The sequence below is a fragment of the Anabas testudineus genome, chromosome 15, assembly GCF_900324465.2.
Source record: "Anabas testudineus chromosome 15, fAnaTes1.2, whole genome shotgun sequence".
NCBI classification, from domain to species: domain Eukaryota; kingdom Metazoa; phylum Chordata; class Actinopteri; order Anabantiformes; family Anabantidae; genus Anabas; species Anabas testudineus.
In genome coordinates this window covers 14,472,621-14,493,946 of record NC_046624.1, presented here as the reverse complement: position 1 = coordinate 14,493,946, position 21,326 = coordinate 14,472,621, and the positions used below count along the sequence as shown (strand labels likewise).

Below are 21,326 nucleotides of genomic sequence, written 5' to 3'. Positions count from 1 at the left end.
ATAAAAGAGCTTGGTTTCCTTTCAAGAGAAAACCTTTCGCACACCATCTCCCACTTTTCCAAGTTAATGACAGTGTCACGCTGCTCCTTGTGCTTGGCAGGCTGTTACCCACCCATCGCCTCTGAAGCGCATAACCTCATTAGTTAGTGGACTATATGCAAGGTGTACAGAGGCTGTATGGTTTTTAATGAATAGAGATGAGTAATGCTACTTACTTTAATTTATTTGACAAGAAGGGAAATGTCTCTGCTTCGAGGCATTTCCTATGAAGGATAACACAATAAAGTCATAACCAAGTCTATCTATCTCTCTTTATTTCTCACCTCCTAGCTCATGTTTTCACAAAATGAAAAAGTCTATATTCGTGGTGGACACATACAGTCCTATTCCATTTCACCAGGACTCCTCCAGGATAGTCTCTGACAGGTGTGAAGATTGTTTAAATTTCCAGGACTCGTCCGTGTGCCTCGTGAAGTGTGATGAAATCCGAATTAATTTAAAAAAATAAAACATCTGACAAAGCCAGATTTGTTCAACAATCAGACTTTATTTCCACAGAAATACAACCAGTAGAGTTAAAACTAGATTAAACAAACTGAGAATGAGGTTTGTCTTCCATCAGACATCAGCAGCTTTCTGTTTGTGCGTCTAAGTGTCGGTGAGGGTCTGTGAGCCTCAGCTACCAGAGAAGTACCTCTCACTGTGACCACCATTTTCCCCTGTGGTCTGTCACTGATGGCAGTGCACCTTCTTCCTTTGCTCTGATGTTTGACTCTTACCTACAGTTACCAAGAAAAACAAGCTTGGGGACTACTGGTCTAAGAGCCAAGCAGTTTTTTTATGAAAACAATATTAAAACATATAAAAAACTTAACAAAGATCCAGTAGAGAATTAGCCTCTATCATCGTCTCACTTCCCTTCCTAAAGAAGAATGATTACCTTTACAAACAAAGACACACTGGGAAAGATGAGAGAAAAGAAAAGTCGAAACCAACTAAATAAAAGTATCTTCTAAATCCAGTCTGATGTTCATTCAGAATTCATAACTAATGTCATTTAAAGTGCTCCTAATTAGAATTTTTACAAAGCTTTTTTTTTTTTCATTTGCATAAAAGGTCACTAAAATATAGTGTAGTGAAGCATTCCCTCATCTTTTTCTCTTCAAACAATATTGCACAGTATACGGGAGACAGTGCTTAACAGCTTAAAAGCAGCTGATACTGATGATTATGTAGTGACAAATACGGTGACCTTGCATATTGTAGGAAAATATGACAGCGGCACTATGATATGTGCTTCATCCTCTAGCAACATAACAGTGACACTTAAGTGATGGATTGCATACTGCTGTTTAAGTATATTAATGGACTGTACCATGGATTTTACCTTAAAGCCATCAGGACCAGGGAGAGGTGGCGAGGAAACAACTGCTCCTCATGAAGGTTTTAATAAGCTGCAAACACTAACATATCATCAGCTAATAGGGTTGATCGTGTTAGTAGCTCATTCACTCAGCAGACCTGCTACAGATTCATTTGGAGTCATATTTGCAGCCGTGTGATGAATCTAACTTCTATATCCATCCTCATCTTGGCTTTGTCTTGGTCTCCACTAACTCCTCAGTGACATTTCTGGCTGGTACTAGGAAGGTGCAACCCAATCAGAACCCTTTAGTTGAAAACACTAACACAAGGAGCTAAAAGGCACTAGAACACTCCGCAGAGCTCGGGGGAACCGATGAAGATTATCTGAGGGTTTGCATAAACATAGTTATTTGATCAATTATTACAAAAATAACTGACAGTATCAGCTGTGAAGTAAAAGCAAAAACTTGAAGCTGCAAATATGCACTTATTTGCAGTAACTTTACTATATTTTACACTGTTACAAGTCAAATATGATGCATCTTAGTTGGTGTGTGTTTTTCCTCTATAGGTACATTAAGTACTGAAACACAGCTCATGCCATCCACAGTAATCATACAGAACAGCATGGCCACTTTGGTAACTTTTCTCCTGTTGTGCAATGCAGCTTGATAATCTGAGCGTCTTCTCACAACATACTGTAATTCTGCATTAGAATTGATCCAAGTTTCTGAGACTTTTCAGCCCAGTTGTGGTTCGGGTTATAGCATAGTTAGCAAGACTGATTGGCTTGACTGTCAAACTGAGCGGGAACATTGATTTGGAGATAGGGAATACAGCATAGGGAGAGTGAGATGGCACTGCCCAGCTTTCCCTGGCATGGATTTGCTTTTTGCCTGTGGGCAGACATGTCTCTCTCTCTCTCTCACGTGCACACACACACACACACACACACACTTCTGTGAGAGACACACTGGCAGCCAGAGGTGTCTGGAGACGCACATACACACACAAATACAAACACATACAGCAAGCAACATTGATTTCCTGTTTGGCATTACCAAGCAGTGAGTGGCACAGCCGAGGGGATTGGGCTATCCTCTGGACCCCAGTGCACACAAACATGCACCCTGTCTCCCTCCTCTCTCATACACACCTCCGTGACATTTCATAGACAGACGTTCACCAGCAGAAAAGCCTGCTAGAAACATCTTATCTCGATCATAGCACCTTCACCATTTCACTACACCTCTTATTCTTGGCTCTATCGTACCGCTCCATCTTATTGTTTCCCTCTCCGCATCTTTTCCAACATCCGTATGCATCTTTCTGTCTTTGTTTCCATTTTCATTAAAGGAAATAGGTTTTTCTTGGCTTCACAGAGCGGTGTTGACTGCTTGGCTGGGTTGGCACAATGTTAACCCATCCAACAGGTAAACATGTTTTATCAGCCACATGGATCCGCACTCACACACACACACACACACACACACACACATACACACAAGCCTCTATCCATTTCCAGGCTAATCTAGACATGGCCATTGTTCTTTGGCTACAGCGGACAGATGGATCAATGTGTATTTGGAGAGCTCATTTTTGTGAGAGCTGCGAAAACAACACAAGCATAGTTTTGTGCACTTTGTTGTAGAATTAAAAGTATGTGTGCCTACTGAAAATGGATGTGTGCTCCTTTCTGAGTTTACGTCTCTTTGAGTTTTGTCAGACTTCCTGTACATGTGTGTCTATGGAGGTTGTGTGTCTGGATGTGTATGCGTATGATGTTTGTGTGTGTCCCTCTCTCTCTCTCTCTCTCTCTCTCTCTCACTCTGTCTATGTAGGGTGCATTACTGGACGCAGTAGACCGGACAGTGCCTGAGGCATACACCAAGCGGTCACGCAGCGTGACAGAGAAGAGAGCAGAGTTGCTGTCAGAAGGCCTTTTTAACACACTGCTGCTCTCCGTTTGGGGACATTTTGGGAGCGTTTGACTGCGAAAGGGCTCCGCAAAAGGGGAGATAAACACAATTCTCCAAACTCCCACAGAAACACCACTAAAGCCCCGAAGGCTCCCTACCTGAAAATACAGCGCTAATACCTTTGATGTTCCCAAAGAGATGTGCAAGAGAGCAAGAGACGTGGGGGGAGGACGTCAGCGGCTCAGACACTCACACACATACCAGTCAGCAGCTTCACACATCTAATGAATCGCTGTTAGCTGATGTTTCTTTGTGTGGGTCACTGAGATAGTTCAGAGATCCGTGTGTGCACTGTAAAAATCTCTCACATTTTGTCTTAAATCAGTTTTAGTTTTTATCAACATCTATTTGTGAATTTCACTTGTTAAAGAACGGTGTCGTAACATTAAGCAACACTTCCTCACATTACTTCAGTCACTGGTAAGTAACTTAGCAAAGGAGAAACTAAATTTAATTTGTTGCGTGCCGTCTCCTCTCTCTCATCTCCTGAAATAACAGACACTTCAGAGTGGCAGAGTACTTTATATATGTGTTTGTGCATGGATAGGAGAGAGCCTACACTGTACCTGAGCACAATTAAGTGTGTGAGTGCTTTATTACCCTGCTCTTTCCTGCTACATTATGGAAGCTTATTCCTCACTTGAGCACTGTTCTCCTAATTAGATCTCTAACACCAGCATGGTGTTATTTTTTACGAGCCCATATTTCCAACTGAGTTGCATTTACATTGAAGCAGAGCAGCCCTTCTCGCTAATATGTGCAAAGTTCAAAGGTTACTCAGCATGTAAAGGTAATGAGCCGAACGAGAGGCATGTATGTACCTACAGTGTGGAACAGCTTTACTATTTGTCCCTCACCTTTATGTTTCTCAACACATTTACACAAACACGTACTTTCATTCTGTGGGTTGACAACTCAGAGGTGCTTTTGCGAATTTGCTCTTTAGTCTCTAGCCCCCATTCCAGTTCATTCCAGTTATTCAATTCTTTCCCACTTCTTGTTTTTGCCTCCCTCCTCCCCTGGGCCTTCGAATACACAGCAAAGGTTACGTTCATGTCACCTCAGTGTTTAAAACCAAATGCGGCTGTGTGTCAGAGGGCATAGCGGCGTGATGACAAGTGAACTTGTGATAATAGCCAGCAGGTATTTCCAAACAGAACAAAAAGCTGACTTCTCTGAATGGTAACACTCAATAGCATTTACGTGCATGTGCATAGCTAGTAAAAGGGACATTTCGACTTCTATAGATTCCTCTTGACCTGAAAACTGATCACTTCTGTCCACTGTAGACTTCTGTAGAGATCTGCTACTATATTTAAATCAATAAATCAGGCTGCGATTCGGGAAGATAATTTGGAAACAATACTGTACAGACAGAAGTCATAATGCCAATGTCACCAGCACAAACAGTCCCTGACCGGTTCACGTGGGTTAATTAGTTCAGTGCATGTTTGTTTGACACTCAGAAGGTGAAGCGATTATACTTATTGTCGCTAGGAGGAGAAGCACATTAGGGGGAAGATCAATGTCAGAGTGATTGCATTTTAAAGTTTTGATGAGTGGATTTAGGCTCCTCAGGGATTCTTTGGCTTGGGGAGGCTTGAGCGACTCAAAGGAATCAGGATCTTGGTTGACCCAGGGTCTCTGAGTGTCCTCTGGTAGGGCTCCTCCAGGCTAGAATTTGTGCACAGTGGATCCCTGAAATGGTCTGATGCTCTGCGAGGCTGAAGCAGTGAAGTGTGGCATAGACTTGAAGCCTGCACCTGGGGTCCAGCATTAAAGCAGGGAAGGCCTCTAGATGGAGGGGGCAGCTGCTTGGTCCTGTTAGCCAGAGGCCCTAAGGAACACCCGGGCTTCAGAGAGGCAAAGCCACCAGTGCTCCCTGACTTCAGTGCAGGGAGAGACACACGCTTATGAAGGCGAGGTTGTTGCAGCATGCGAGGGCAAGTCGTCCCAGCAGGTCTGGGAGTGACAGAGTTCTGTAGTATCACAGCGGGGGCTCTCGGCTCATGCTGAGCTGCAGACTGAGCTGTTGATGCTGGACTGTCTTTGGCAGTTACTCCCTCGAGAGCCACAGAGCCCGGGCAACGCAGGTGGGTGCTGAGGAGATGACTCAGCTCATTGGGGTTTGCTGGGCCGGACACGTCTGCCATAAGGCGTTTAACAGAACGATCAGCATCTGGGTGGGCTCCTCCCTGTGAACTGCTCCTCATGAGGTCACTGTGGCCCACGATAAGGGGAGTTTTTACTGGCCTTCCCTGGTGGGGGTGCACGTTGAGGCAGGGGTTGACAGGCTGTAGTATTTGAGGCTGCAGAAAAGAGGAAATATATATCAATAAGTTAAAAAAATCAGACAACAATGAGGAAGAAGTCAGTTGTTTTATATTAATATTACAACTAGTCACCCCTGTCAGTCTCTGAACTATTGCTTGAATGGAGGAGGGTGAAGTCACAGAAAAAGTGATGTGCTGATTCAGCATTTAAAACAAGCAGTGAAGAATAACCTTGCCATGCGAGTGCCTGGAATCCACTGAAGTCTTTAAATCATTTTGCGCTCGCTGCTGCGGAGGGGTTACAAAACATTCAAACTGAAAGCTATGCCTGCTGCCTGTGTAAGAACATGCTGAGCAGTTAACCACATGAAACTTGGACCAACCACGGCGTCGTCTTCCACAGGGGAACATGCAGGGTTGTGCATGAGCACAACAGCACAAACACCTGCTCATATCTAATGCCGTTTTTCACAGCTCCACAACAATTACTGTCTTAGTGGAACCTATGGTTGTTATGTGAAATATTAGATGCATGGTAATTATCTGGTATGACAACATTAGCTATGGCTTCGAAACAGCCAGTTTGACATATGTGTTAGCATTTGTGATATATCTATCCACTCCCTACACATGCTTTATTTGTTTATTTGTAGCCACTGAAAAACAGATTGTATGAAATTATTCTGCAGCAGGGCTCTGTAGATACTCTAGAGGATTTCACCTTTACATGAGGGGCCACTGTTTTTCCAGAGAATTTATAATGCCTCACCGTTTATGAACCGCATGTCCACAAATAAACAGCACAATATAAAACCAACAATATAAATATCTTCTCCAATATACAGTACATTTCATGAATACCTTATGACCTCGACATCTATAAAAATAAGCCTACTTATTATAAGATTGTTTCTGTAAGGCATCATTTTTAAGCATTGTTTTGTCTGTTTTTTCCCCTCAGTCTCTTGAGCAGAACCTAAAGAATCTAAATCCACTTGGAACAATGTAAAGCTAGTAAAAAGCATGAACTCAGCTTTGGCAGAAACATTTCCACTGTGGGTTAAAAGTAAAACAATCTCTGAGGATGTGAGTATATAGTTTGGATGTGCTGCTCTGGCTGTTCTGCCTGTTTCTACCATCAGTCATTTGTATTGTGAGTGGGAGGAGATGTCCATGACCACAGCTCCATCTCCTGGTCCCCTGCCACAATGCGTCCACTAGCCTAGAACAATAAGGAAGGAACAAAATACTAATTTGTATTTACTATTCAGTACTATTGTAATTTGCATACGCCTAAACAAATAATATTTTAGAGTGCGTCTGGTTATTCCACCACTCAAACTATAAACATGTAATTAGGGTGTCTTTCTTCTTGGACATCAAAATAAATCCAACATCACCCAAAAGGTGAGTGGTATTATTCATCTTAAATCGTATTTCATATTTTTCTCCTGTCTCATTCAGACAAACCCACTGACACATACAGTATATGTGTATAGGATATGGCACTTTCAGTTGTGAGCTTTGCATGAGCCCATATATTTATAGCTGGCCCACCTGAAAGCTTTTGTCAGCGATGCAACATGCTGTATCTATAGTCAATAATTATTTGCATCTACCGCTGTCTGGCATAGACACTAACAATTAGCAGCAATTTTAGTATTTTGAGCTCCTCAGTGCGCTGCCAAGAAATAAATATCTCATCTCACTAATGATAGCTATCGCTTTAACAGACAATCGTCAGTCCAACCAAGAACTGCACCAATTTGAGGCAGCTGGGTGATGTCAGGGTACACCACAACATCTCATCTCTAGCTACTCTCACTATGAAAAACAGAGTGTGATTTCACAAAACACACACACACACACACAAGTGTGAATTTGAATAAGTATGTAAATATTCCCCATTATGTCTATTGGAAGATAACAGGATTGCGGCGCATACACAGATGAGACTAGCAATATGGTGGCACTCCATTTCAAAGCTAGATTAGACGTCATACTATCATTTAATATAAGTGGTTGTGAAAATGGTGATGTGGATTGTGTTTGAATTAAAGCTGTGGGGAGAATGTGAGAGCAGAGGATGTGTGATTACTTAGATTGTCTTTGGCTCGCTGTTCTTAACAGCCTTTGATAGTAGAGTTGCGATGAAGGCAATCGCTCTGGACAGCAGTAATATGCATTCAAGACCAGTAACTTAAATGTTATTCCTTTCAATACTCTTCATCCAAACCTTTCAAGGTGAACACAAAGAATTAGCACCTATTGAATGAATAACATACAGAAAGGCAAATTCACACTGAGGGCTTTACCAATGCATGCATAGCATATATACTTATAGGATGCAAATAAAAAGTCCTCAAATGTCAAACTGAAATTAACTACAGCACAAAAACAGAACACAATTTTTAAAATAAACCAAAGATCGAAAAAAAAGATCAGCTAAGAAAGTATTGCTGTGACCCCAAACTCTCATCCAATAAGAAAAGACCAGTTCCACAAAGAAATACGTAGTCAAACTGAAAACCTGGCACCAAGCATGCAAACTGAGAAATGTAAAAGGGCATGCTTCTGTCAAACCATAGCCTAGCGTGCAGGAGTTGGGGCAGCATGTTGACTTCATGTTAAAGAAAATATTACTGTACCACGCTGTGTCAGTGAAGTACTGCACTAGGTGCTCCACTCCTTGCCCTAGGCAAAATATGTGCGGAGGCAAAGGTAGAAGAGAGACAACATGGGAGATTCATTTTCAGATTTTTGAGTGACAGAGTGCTGAGATGAGATGAGGAGAGAAAAAGGTTAAAAGACTGGAAATGAGGGTGGAGTGTGATGGAGAAAGTGGGAAAGGCAGGCTGTAAGTTGGGGTTAGGACATTTTTAATGCAGAATTTACACCTGGCACATGCTTCCTAGTAAAGGTCACATTAGTTCAACAAAAAAACTATTTAATGCAAAAGAAAGTTACTGCAACCTCCATTCAATCTAACTTCAGAACTGGCAATTTCTATTTTCTATTGTAAACAACCTTTATTACTGGCAAGAACTCATTGTTGGTTTGTGTACAGCCAAAGCTCCCAGTGGGGGGTCAGAGCATTAATAGTTTATCCAATATAACAGAAACACACTTCCTCCCATTTACCGTTTCTCATCTTATATCTAAATATGACTGGCTATTTTAGTAAGTTTCACTGCCATTACCTCCTTCCTCCCACACTTTTTCTCTCTTTTGATATTTTTTGCTTAATTAGAGAATGAAAACTACTGGTAGGAGAGAAGGCACTTTGACTGAATACTGGGCTGTACACACATGCCGTATTTGTCAAAATTGTCTTCATAGAATAGATCTGATACTGAAAATACACCTGCGCCACTGCAAAGTCCAACTGTTCAGTCTACAGAAAGAAATACCTCTATATCCGAAACAAAGATCGTGTGATGGTCTTGTGTGCTATTAATTTGAGAACTGTACACACACGCTGTGATAGGAAGACTTTATCATATCATTCATTTCCATATTATACTGACACGACCTCTGCTGCAAATTTAGATTAATGCTGTATTAACAGAGGGAAGCAGCAAAGTGAAGGGTAGAAGTAAAAGTATTTGCATCACAATCACAAGAAGACACCAGAAAATTAATTGGTAAGGAACAAGAAGTCACACTGTGTTTAATGAAACAAACCACTATTGTGCACATTACTAGCCTTGATCCAAATGAATCTAAAAGCAAATATACACAAATTGTTCTATAATTGCTCAGTGAAAATGCCAGTGCTAGTTTAGAGGATTTTAATTGGAGACAAAGTCAAACTTTTTCAGGCTATTTACAGACCCCCGGATGTGCTGTGTTATGAAAAGATGGAGAAGAGGCTGCAAAGACTGTTAGTGACTCACTTAGTCTGCGCTGCGGCATGCTGGTACGGATCAAGCCCTGGTGCTGTGCCTGCCACTGGGACAGCAAGGGGTTGTGCAGCACACCCTACGCAGAGAAAAACACAAAAGACAAAAGGCATGACACACCACGTACACACAAACACATACAGAGGCATGCTCACATAGAGAAACACACTCACATAATGTTAATGAGAATGGAAAGAACATACACAGCCAGACATGCACAGACAGCCAAACACACTGTATCTGTGTTAAATCCAATCCTCCTAAAGGTTTGTTGCAAGGGGAAAGGTAAATAAATAAAAAAATAAATGTCAGTATGTGAAGTTTACTCAGGACGTTTAATTGTGGTAACTTCAAGATCTCTATTATAGCAATGACTGAAGTTATACTAGAGACTATAACAGAAATAGCATGACACTCTACATACTTTTCCTCATAATGCATCAAAATAATTGTTATAACTTCTATATAAACATGTACAGTCAATGCTTAAATCATCTATCCCTAGGCATAGATTATTAAGGTTGGTAACGCTCTATTTAGCTTTTGCACCTAGTTTAAAGGTTGAATCATCAAATAGTGTGTTTTTATACTCTTGTTTTGTCACATTAAGAATGCTTTCATGTGAACATTTTGTTTTACCATCATCCTTAACTCTGCACAGACCAAAGAATACAAGCCTTTTACTTGATACCACGGCTCTCTTCAGCCTAAGCAATTCAAAGATCCATGGCCCCATCGGGAGAGCCAAAGTAAAGGGGCAGCAGGGCCGTCACGTTAAGCAGACAGACTTAAATCTTATAAAGTCCTTCTCCTCTCCTCAGCTGTGGAGAGGGCTGTCTCTCAAATACAATTCTACTATAAAAGAGAGGCGCTGGACCTATCAGAGGGAAAATGAAACAGAGAGAGCAATAGACGAGGAGAAAGGGAAGGTAGTAACTTCCCAGCATGAGGAAGAAGAACAGAGTTTGTCTGCTCTGCTCTTGTCCGTGTCCTTCCTTGAACACCGAAGAGTGTTTGAGTGGGAGGTCTAGGCAATAGCCTCTCATCAAGGCTTCATTTGCAGAGAGGAAAACCTTAGGCGATGAGAACAAGAGGGTATGTTTGAGGGCTCTCGAATGATCCTGACAGTGTCTGGCTGCTTTATTAGACCTCCACAGCAGCTTAGCCTGTCAGTGTTTTACAGTTTTCCATCCCTGTAAAGGCTCTCCAATGAAGGACCATCAGAGCATCGACAGTGCAGAGAGACAGAAACTGGGAAAATATAAAGGTTTCTCATATTCCATCAATTTCGTAAAAAAACTTCTTTCATTTCCCACCCACCATCACAGAGACCCTGAGTTTAATAACTGGTAGAAACACTTCCTGCTTGGTTCTTTCCAAAGAAAACAACCCCTTGAGACTGGACAGGATTTTCTTCAGTGTTGGTGTGGGCTGCATAGTGGTGGTGAACCGGCCCTGGCACTGGGTCAACAGCCTCAAAACCACCCACGATTGATGTCTTGGTAAAACTCAAGAGGTAGAGGAGGTAGCACATAGAAGTCTGTAGCACAGACTACTGTAGCAGAGAGTTAGCATCGACTAGGATTGAACTCCAACTGCAGACAAGTGAATCATACTCTAAAAATCTAAATGCAAAATAAATGTAAGGTCAGAACACAAACAAATGAGGAACAAAACAGAGCAGTTGTGTCTCAAATAAGAAATAAGTACCAAACCAGAAGTGCCAGTAGTGAAATGTTCACTTGAGGCCCCTTTGATAATGAAATGCACTCTCAGGATTTATTAAGCTATTCCAAGTGTCCCGAAAGCAGATGGTGAAACTTGGCAAAGTAGGACAAGAACTTAAAAGTCAAGGAAAACTTGTTCTTTGTAATCCTACGGCCTTCATCGAATAACAACAGTATTTATAAGAAGCCATGATGCTGTGTCCCTACAACGGCCTCTCTCTGCTTGAATCCCCTAATCCACTGCACAGAGCTGCTCCCGGCTGCTTACAGCTAATACCTCAGGTCTGACCACAATGTCTCACTTCACTGACTTTGGCAATTAAATCCTCACCTGTCCAAGACGATTCTGTTGTGTGAGAGCGTGTTAATCAGAGTGCATGTGTAAGTGTGTATATGTGCATTCGTGACGGTGTGTCTGTGATGCAAGGGGGCAGACAGAGGGCATGTGGGTGGAGAGGTAATGTCAGGATCTGAGAGGAGGAAACTTATTCTTTCAACCTACAGCTTAACACTGATCAGTAACCTCTTCCATCCTCTTCTTTCTCCCTTCCGTGTCCTCTCTCTATCTCTCTCTCTCTCCCTCACTTGCTATATGACAGAAAATATATGTGATTACAAGAAGTGAGACGTTGAGTAGTGACGTAGAAAGAATGACAAAGATAAAAAAAAAAATACAGGGAAAGAAAGAAATCAGTGAAACAAGAACAGGAAAAGAAAAGAAATGCATGAGAGAACAGGAGCGATAAAAAGACACAAAGAGAGGTGTGAGAAGAGAAGAAGAGATGATGAAGAGGAGGTTTAAAAGGCAGAGAGGGAGTGGGAGGGTAGCTGTAATTATCCTTTCTGTCTGCCACTGATGAAACACTGCCTGTTGTGTTGCCATTGTTTCACTGCTGCTGCTCATCTGTGTGTTTGTTTATCTGGGTTATTAACAAGGTCGGCTCCTCAGTCCTCAGTCTGCTGAACTCATTGTTCAGTCACACAGAGTGTGGCCCACACTTGAGTACGAGTGATACATGTGACACATCCCACTCACGCAAACGCGCACAAACATATGCAGACAATCAGGGCCTCTCAGCACAAAAGCACAGACACAAAAGCACGAGGTTATGTCGTTTTTTTTTTTTTTATTGTGCTACACCTGATTTTACTCAAATTATAGCGCTCGTGTTATATCTGTTGTTAAAAAAACGAGGAGCAACAGACTACATGTTTGCTGTTGTGACTGCTCTGGGGAGCTGTTGAAGAAGAGTCATCTTGTAGCGACGCGTGTGGCCAACATTTTTCTGCCTCCTGTACATTTACAGTCACATATTCAAACCATATTGTGAGTCTTGTTTTTCTTCCTAAGTATGCTTCTGGTCTCCAAATTGGATTGTACACAGATTAAAATAGGAAGCTGCAGGAGCTGGTGCCTGAAGCAATGTTGCCAAAGCCTTCCTACATAGTGTGAAGAAGTTAGAAGATAAGCACATCACTGGCTTCAACAAACAGCAAAATGTTTTTGCAATGTTTTGTTCCTAAGAAGAAATAATAAGAAGGAGCCTCTCCTCTGAGAAGAACAGTTAAACTTCTTAAAGATGCTGCATGAATAACGAACTGTGCAGCAAAAAGTAAATGTCCTTAACAAGCATCAGAAGGTCAAAGATCACAACTTTACTCCTTTGTTATACAGAACTTAATCGGAGCTCACAGGAAGATTGCTTCTAATGTCCGTGTTCAAGTTGTTGGCAGGACTCAGCCAGGGGCGCAACTCCAGACCTCCCAGTGCCAGGGTGCACTGATAAGGCAACAAGTTATCAGCTTTAAAGCTATAAAAAGATTTTAGCTACTGGCCTTTGACATCAGAATTATTCTTGTCTGATCCTTTCAGCTTAGCACTCAAAAATGCTATGAGAAGGCAAGAGCTTTTCCAGTGCTATGATACAGCAGCACTTTAAATGTCAGCGGAGAGGTAAATCAAGAGAAAAGGGCATTTCAGAGACCAAGAGGGAAAAAAATGACGAATTGACACCACGTTATGAATGTGCGTGTTGGGAAATCCTGAAAAGTGAACTCAAGAAAGACAAAATTATATTTAAGGGCTGGAAAACACGCTGGAGTCTAAGAAGCAGGCTAAAAAACACAATGAAAGATAAAGCGAACACAACAAAGAAAGAAGCTGTAGTCTAAGAGGCTGGCAAAAAAACACAATGGAAGATAAAGCGAACACAAGCGGTAAAAAGCTAAGTGTTGTATGAAGAACACAGCTTGCAGAAGGTGTTAAATCTGTCAGTGTGATACCGAGAGCTTTGATACCATCGAAAAGTAAGAAAGACAGAGAGAGAAACATCTTTTCTCTTGGCTTTATTTGTTTACTCGGTGCTCTGCTTTCTTGTTACCTTGTCAGAAAAAAAAAAAAAAACACAACACAAAACCCACAGCTAACCTTTTAGAGCAATTCCATGCTCTGAAGAGGAAAATGTCACTAACATAATGCACTTGTCCTCACAATGCTGCGAACCCCGGTGCAGGAAACAGTGTCCACTCTAGTGATGACACAGCAGCGTAAATGAAAGGAAGAATAAATGATGGGAGAAAACTAAATATATACAAGGAGTCGAGAGAAAAGAGTGTGTTTTAGTATGTTATTATACACCAGGTACTGCAGGTCACGTATGTTTCCACCATGGAAATGATTCCCATTGAGTACAGCCAGCCCTGCTTTGATGGTTGCCATAGCAACTATCCATCCATATGCTGTTCTGGTTAAGCATGGACCTACTGTAGTTAGTGAGCCCGCCTGTTTCTCCTTTATTATTTCCCTCTGAAGTCTATGTGCATTACATTATAAAGTAATTTCAGTTCGTACTCACACCACCCATTGGCTGGACCTCATTTAACATCTAACATTTAGCTCTGCAATCGTACTGATAGCTGGAAATCTCTTTGGTATTTTTTCATTTTATTCTTTTCTTCATCTAATCTCCTTATACTGCTCATGTACGCCTCTGTGTGTGTGTATGTGTGTCACCTTTTCAGCTGAGAGCAGGTCAATTAGGGGAGTGTTTACTAGGCACCCTGCCTGTGGCACTCCTGCTATTGAATCAATACTTGGCTGCCACACAGCATACTACTGAGGCATGGTATTGAACACACTGAAAGCCTATCTAGCCATCTTCCACCTCTCTCTTTCTCTTTGTCTCTCTGTTTATTTGCTTTCCTCCATGACTTTTTCTCTTTTTTTTTTTTTTATCCCATACTCCGACTGTATCTCTTTCTCCATCACTTCAACATCAACATCAGTCTCACAACTCCCTGTTTGGTGTGAGACCTGGAGAGGAACAAGTGACAAGCCCGCTGACAACCTAATAAACTCCATTCCATAGAGATGACATGTTGTAGTCATCTAACAATTCAGACATGGCCGACCAGAGAGAGGCAGCAGATAAATGGGAAACTGGCAAACTGAATTAAGTGGAGCAACTCAGCAACATATTGCACACGCACTTCAGTGTATCCCAATGTGATTGTCGAGCTGTTATGTGCACCAGTGCACAAGGCAAGCGCTGCAATATACTAACATTATCACAATAGTTGAAGAAAGGTGACTCACACAACACAAAGGTTGAAAAAGTACAACTGTCAGGAGCAATTTTGTGTTATGTTCGGACTCACAGCTTGGCTGGCTGGTCTCCAGTATGTCTGCGTGGCCTTGTCATACTGATGCTGCAACCGCTTGTCCATCTGTCTGTCGCTCTGCCGCAGTGAAGAGGGAGCCCTCTGGTGGTGGCACTGGCACCTGACCTGACGTCCTTGAGCAGACTGAGGGTAAAAATAGAACAATCAATGAAAGAAATTTATTGCCAATGTCTGAATGGTGTATAATTTATATTTATTTAACAACCATTTCCTATTTCTGCTATCATGCTGCTTAAAAGCCTGAAAATTGGTCTTTTAGGCCGTCTGTCAGGCAGAGCACATTGAAATTACAACCACCTCAATTAACATTTAAAATCACAAATGGATTGAAACTAGAAATGTCAATGGACTTAAGAGAAACACTTTTTTTTTTTAATTCATATATAAAGCTGGTACCATTCCGAATGTGAGTGAATATTTCCAAACAGGGAATTGTACATTTTATCCTGTTTCTCTAATGTGGAAGCAAAACTGGTTCGCAAAGCCAGGAGACTATCACACAATTTCAAAGTAGGATTGATGGTCATGATTATGAAATAAGAGGAAAAAAGGCCAGATGGCTAGAATTACCTTTATATGGTAATTTAATGATTCTGTGATTCTGTAAACCGTATTCCATTTATTTTAATCAAACGTTCCCTCTACCTCCTTTTTTATCTGGTAAAACTGTTCCTGACAAAACAGTCTGACGGACGACCTCATGTGAATAATAAATGGGATTAGCCTTTTTTAAATTCAACTCAATATTGGGACAGAACAACTAATGATGCACATTAAATAATTTTGTTAGACTTTTGTTCTACCGCACGTCGTCTCCTTTATATGTGAATAAATAGCAGAGCAACTTGTACTTTCTGTGGCAGAATCTGACAGAAATTGCTAGTTTTTGCCAGCCTTCAATGCAGCTCAGACAAGGTGAGCATATAATCGTGAGCAGTCTGCCTCAACAGCGGTGGAAGCAGCATCCAAAGCTGCATTCTGTCAAGTAGGGCAGAGAAATCAGAAATCTTTTAGGGTCCCACTTTTCTCTCACCCATTATTTCATTTTTTCAGCCCCGAAAACAAACACTAATATATTTTTAAACGCATTTTGGCTTTCAACTTCAAGATATTACATAAACCACACGACCAAAAATATCCACAGAGTCTAAATCATTTTTTAATTAATATTTTCTCATTCAGGATTTGTCAGCACATTACACTAATCCCCTTCTTATGTGTTTGTTTTTATTGCTTCATCATTGCTCAAGAGGCCATGACAATACGAGCAGAATGTCATTTACAGCATTCCTCATAACCACATACGAGTGCTTCACTACAGCGTCAGCAGACTAAATTTCTCTGGTTCCCTGTGTCTTCTTTCTACTTCCCCCAAAATCTTCACTCTTCCAGCCTCTACACTCATTAATTTTAGACACAAATCTCAAAATATATCATAGCTTTTTCTTACTCTCTCTGCTTGTTGAGGGTGTGGGCGCAAAATTCTTATGCTGGACCTGCAGTGGGTAGGTGCTAGTTCTAATTGGAGGGATACGATATGGCAGGGAGACTAGCAGACATGCCTTGATTTGACATTTTGGTATTTCTCAATACAGCAGGGATCTGAATAATGTCAGTCAGGCATACGGTTGTTTAGCTAACAAGGGAGCCTGGTCAAGACACTAATGAATGTTTGAATGGAGATGGAGCCAGCTAAAAGCAAACAGAACGGAGGTTATTGGTAGACAGCTATAACCATGCACGTACACACCAGAGTGTATGTAGGAGTCCAGAAACGTAGCCAGCAGAAGCTGAACTCCCACCTACAATGACGGCTTCTACAGTGAGTCCTCACTGACCATTAGAAAGCTAAACTGTGGACAAAAAAGGCAGTAGTTGTGCCCAGAAGTGTTTGACTATCTCATATCTGTGAGGAGTGATTTTTCCCTCTGATATGCTTCGTGAGGCTTCTCTCATTATTTCTTTTCAGTTTTGTGGAGTTCTCTCAGTTGAAGCTTTGAAGATAGACGTGTCCTTTTTTATTATTATTATTATTATTATTATTATTATTAAAGCCATTTGAGGTATATTTGTGATTTGCTTCCAGTTATCTAAGCAATGATCTTTTAACAGCTGTTTCTAATTTCACTAATGTCTCATTAATAAGATGCTACACTTACCACCTCCACAACATATACTGCATCAACAGCAGAAGTAATTTACATACACACACATTAAGATAAAGCATCTAGTGCACCTTCTAATTAAATCCCAACCATAAAGCTGGAGGACAGTTTCTTGTCTTTCCTTTTATTGCACTGAATGGATACACTTGAAGTATATTTTTTCTCTATACAGTTGCTTTTTCAGACTTTTCACTTGTCGGTCTAGTTCAAATCAACTCACCATTTGCTCCCGCTGATGTTCTTGCTGTAGCTGCTGACACTGTAATGTGAGCTGAGCAATGGTCTTGTCTCGACTTCTCAGCTCCTCTCTGAGCACCTGCACTTCCTTAATCAGCTCCTCCACCTGAAATTGGACGACATAAATAAATAAATAGATAAATACATATTTCATATATATATATATATATATATAGTACACAATATATCCTACAGTAGCAACCAATGCTGTACACCACAGGTAACAATTCTTACCTGTGATGCAGTGGTATTGTCTTCAATCTCTTCAGGAACATCTGCTGGAGAGTCTGTATCCTCAAGCTGGATACAAACAAAACACACACACACACACAGAGCAGAATTCACTGTGAGGTGGATCAATGGTAACTGCCGTAGGCATGCCTCAAGAGCAACATTTCAGTCCTGCAGAATAATTTTACTCTTTAACACATATACTCTGCAGACCCTGAAGTGTCAGCCACCAGTGTCAGAGACCTGAGGCAGAGTTGCTGTGTATGTTTTTGAGCTTTCAATACACATTAAAAAAATCCTTATTTTAGAGGCTGCTTAGATTAAAGTGCAGCACTTGGCAAGACTTTGTCCTGTGTGTACAGAATGTGAAGTGTAAGACTCCCGTTACAGTCTGTGATTGTTTGTTCCCATACTGATAAAAGTGCCAGCTTGCAATGAAATAAGAATAAAGAAAGAATATAACAGAGCTAAAGCTGTTCTGCAGGAAGAATGGGCTAAAATTCTTTAAAATGATTTTAGGTGCATCATATTTGTTAATATTATTGACTTAGATGAAGATCAGATCACATTTTATGACAAGTTAATGCCCAAAATTATCTCTTCAAATAGTATTATTATATATTGTATATATGTCCAAGAAGAATTTGATTTACCAATCAAACTGAATCATCATGTTTGAAAAGTTGTACCCTGTTAAAGTTCAGATAAATACAGGAGAATAATGGAGATTAATAAAAAGAACATTCATTAATTTGTCACTTTGAGGAAAATTATTAAACTTATGTTGATAAATAGTCAAATAGCTTTGTGAAATATACATTTGGTTTCACCACTACATCTAAGTGCTCTAATTCAGGTAGACAAATACAACTGGAACCTTTACAGATAATCAGTGCTGTGCTAGGTGGCTAGATATAGGTGCAATAAAGCAAAGATCAATTAGTATTCAACAAGTGTTGGGGCTCGATTTACAATTGCTGCCATGATTTCAATATCATACTAAATAAAACTCATTAAAGAACAGGGTTACTAATGGGCCAACAGACATTTTTCCTCTAGAGGCAATAGAGCCGAAGCGTTTGCCTAATTGCAATCAAGGCAACGAACACATCTGAAGGAGATTTAAGCACGAATATCACTTTTTATGCTATTATTATGACAAATCTATTGATCTCACCACTCCATTTCTGTGACAGAGAGTGGCACTATTAAAGACCAGTTCACACATGCACAGATGTATAGATACCAACAAGCATAAACGCAGCCATGTGGGCATGAATCAAACCTTTAGTAATGTTTTGAGCTTCAGTAGCTGGTTCTTCAGTGAGCTGCAGTCCTGTGTCATGTGTTCAAGGGTGAGTTCATCCAGCATCACTGTGTAGCCATGCTGTCTCCTTTCAGGGGGGATCGACCATGAAGACATCCTTGGAGCCTTGAGATCATCATAGTGCTGGAAGAGATGGGCCCTGAGAAAGAGACAAACAGCCACAGAGAGATACAGTCAGACAAAGAGCAAAACAGAATAATGGCAGATTTATAGTGTTTTCACTTTTTCATTTCTACTTTTTACTTCTTCTGACAACATTGTTTAATCTCTCGAGCCTAAATAACCTGCTATCATTGTAGGAGTGGTCTGGTCCACTCCAGCGGTGATGTTTACGACGCTGTCCTTGTCGGCCGTACCTCTCCGAGCGCTCAATCTGCGACATCCTGTCAACGTCTATATAGGGAAAATATAGTGCACAATAAAGTAGAGTAAAAGAAACTTAATCTGAAACAGAGAAGCAGTAAGTGAGAGATAAAAATGCTAGTATACACCGTGCTATCAGGCCTGAAATAGTAGCAATGTGTGATACAGTGTACTACAGATGCAGCATACAGTAGATGGAGACAATAAAAGTCAATAATAATAAAGAAAATAGCTTTCTAGCTTTCAAATTTGAAACCAGCACAAATTGGTAGCTGAAGATAGACGGTGTGTAAGATATACACTCACACACACACACACAATGCATAACTATGAGTGCATTTTTCATTGAGGTAATGAATACTGTGATGTATATTTCAAATACTCTCTTCTAGTATTGCTACGTATAATCTTATCCATCTCTCCATTTCTTTTGGCTGTCTGCACCACACACGCACACACACATAGGGGTAGGCCCCAATTCAAGAACTACTGCAAAAATATGCAGTATCTGGCAACTTTCAATAGCATTTGGCTGTAATACAAACCATGGTTGCAACACAACTGACAACTACAAAGCCTGACCCACAAGAAATCAAAAGAACCTTTGACTTTTTGTTTGCAAGATTGAGAGAAAAGGACAAAGACATGGAGAAATACCGCCAGATTGAAAGGCCCTGTCCAAAGAATTCAGCAGTGGTGGTTCAAATACTTTACCCTGAGTGTCACCACAAAGCCCGGGAGCAGACAGCCTGTTTCATACTGAACTGTTACATTCCAGGAAACTTGAGCTCTCTCAATAACTCCGTTTCAGTTGAGAAAAAGTCATCTGAAAAGTGATACTGGCTGAATGTATTCCAAGTGAAAAAGAAAAATCCGTAAAGACAGAGAAACCCAGACGGAGAGTGGTGATGAGTCCTTGTCAAGTCAGCTGGTGAGCAGTTAAAGGGCCAGAGAGAGAAAGTCAACCCAGCTCCCATCCTGTCTAGTTCTGTCTTTGTTGACAGCCTTGTTTTTCTGGGAACTCCCTAGGAACTGGAACTGGGGAGAGGGGGCTGTGGGGAGAGAGCAGCTGAGGTAACTGGTTTGTGTCCAAGCCACGAGGTCACCAGTGGAGGGAGGCAAAGGAGAAAACCGGGGCCTCTCTCCAGTCAAGGGACCTGACAGCTGGATAAAAATACTACATGAGGCCACCTCCTATTTTGTCACATCTCTCTTCCCCTGCCCCTTTTTCCTGTTGTGTGGCAGAGTCAGGGTGTCTTCAGGAAGAAGAAGACACCCTTCCCTATCCCACGTTTCAGAGCCTGCCCTGCGGGCTGGATCTAAGCGCACTGTTCAGCCAGGCTCACTTTCAGTCCGACTACCATGACACCAGCTCTAGCCATGACATAGAGAGCTATAAATATGGCCACTTCCCAAAAAGGAGCAGGAGAGGATGACACTCAAGTTCAAATTCCTCTGCCCTTGTCTCTCTGTCTTTATCTTTCTCTCAAAAACAAACCACTCACTGTTTACGCACTAGGAATGATGATATCAGAGGCGTGAAGTGAATACCCAGCTGCAAGTTTATTAGGTAAAGCTACCTAAAACCAGTGCAGTTTATACAACAGTCCTGCAATAAATTCTGCCTTCATGAGGGTGATAATGTTCCATTTTTCCTCAAGCTGTTTTAGAGAGGTGTTGATTCAACTTTATGGTCATTCTGGAGGCTGTAGATTATATCAGTGAGAGCAGACCCAATGTTAGAAACACACAATCCAACAGCACCACAATTTATAGATTCCAAAATGACCATAAGGTTGAATCAACACCTCTTTAACACAGTTTCAACAAAAGCAGAAACATTATGGCAGAATATACTGCAGGGCTGCTGCATTAAACTGCTTTTTTTAATAAGATGCAACAAAAAAAGACCATGTATGAACATCTGCTGTATATTCCAAGGCCCCATTGAATATACATGTCCTCTTGGATGTAAATTCCAACTTTGGTGCTAAAGAGACCATTGCTTGTACCAAGCCTGTTATTCCACATTAAAAGTGATTCAAACACACAATTACATACAAATAAATTATTTTC

General features: G+C 41.1%; 1 protein-coding gene across 1 annotated transcript in view; it reads right to left on the bottom strand.

The window, feature by feature from the left end:
• Positions 1-527: 527 nt before the first annotated feature.
• The window catches only part of ccser2a (coiled-coil serine-rich protein 2a), a 42,178-nt gene continuing 21,379 nt past the window's right edge, over positions 528-21,326 (bottom strand). The window contains 7 exon segments of the mRNA XM_026354704.1: positions 528-4,988; positions 4,991-5,653; positions 14,904-15,050; positions 17,313-17,435; positions 17,564-17,629; positions 18,846-19,026; positions 19,172-19,280. Of these exon segments, the coding sequence (XP_026210489.1) occupies positions 4,785-4,988; positions 4,991-5,653; positions 14,904-15,050; positions 17,313-17,435; positions 17,564-17,629; positions 18,846-19,026; positions 19,172-19,280 (1,493 nt within the window). The 3' untranslated portion in view covers positions 528-4,784.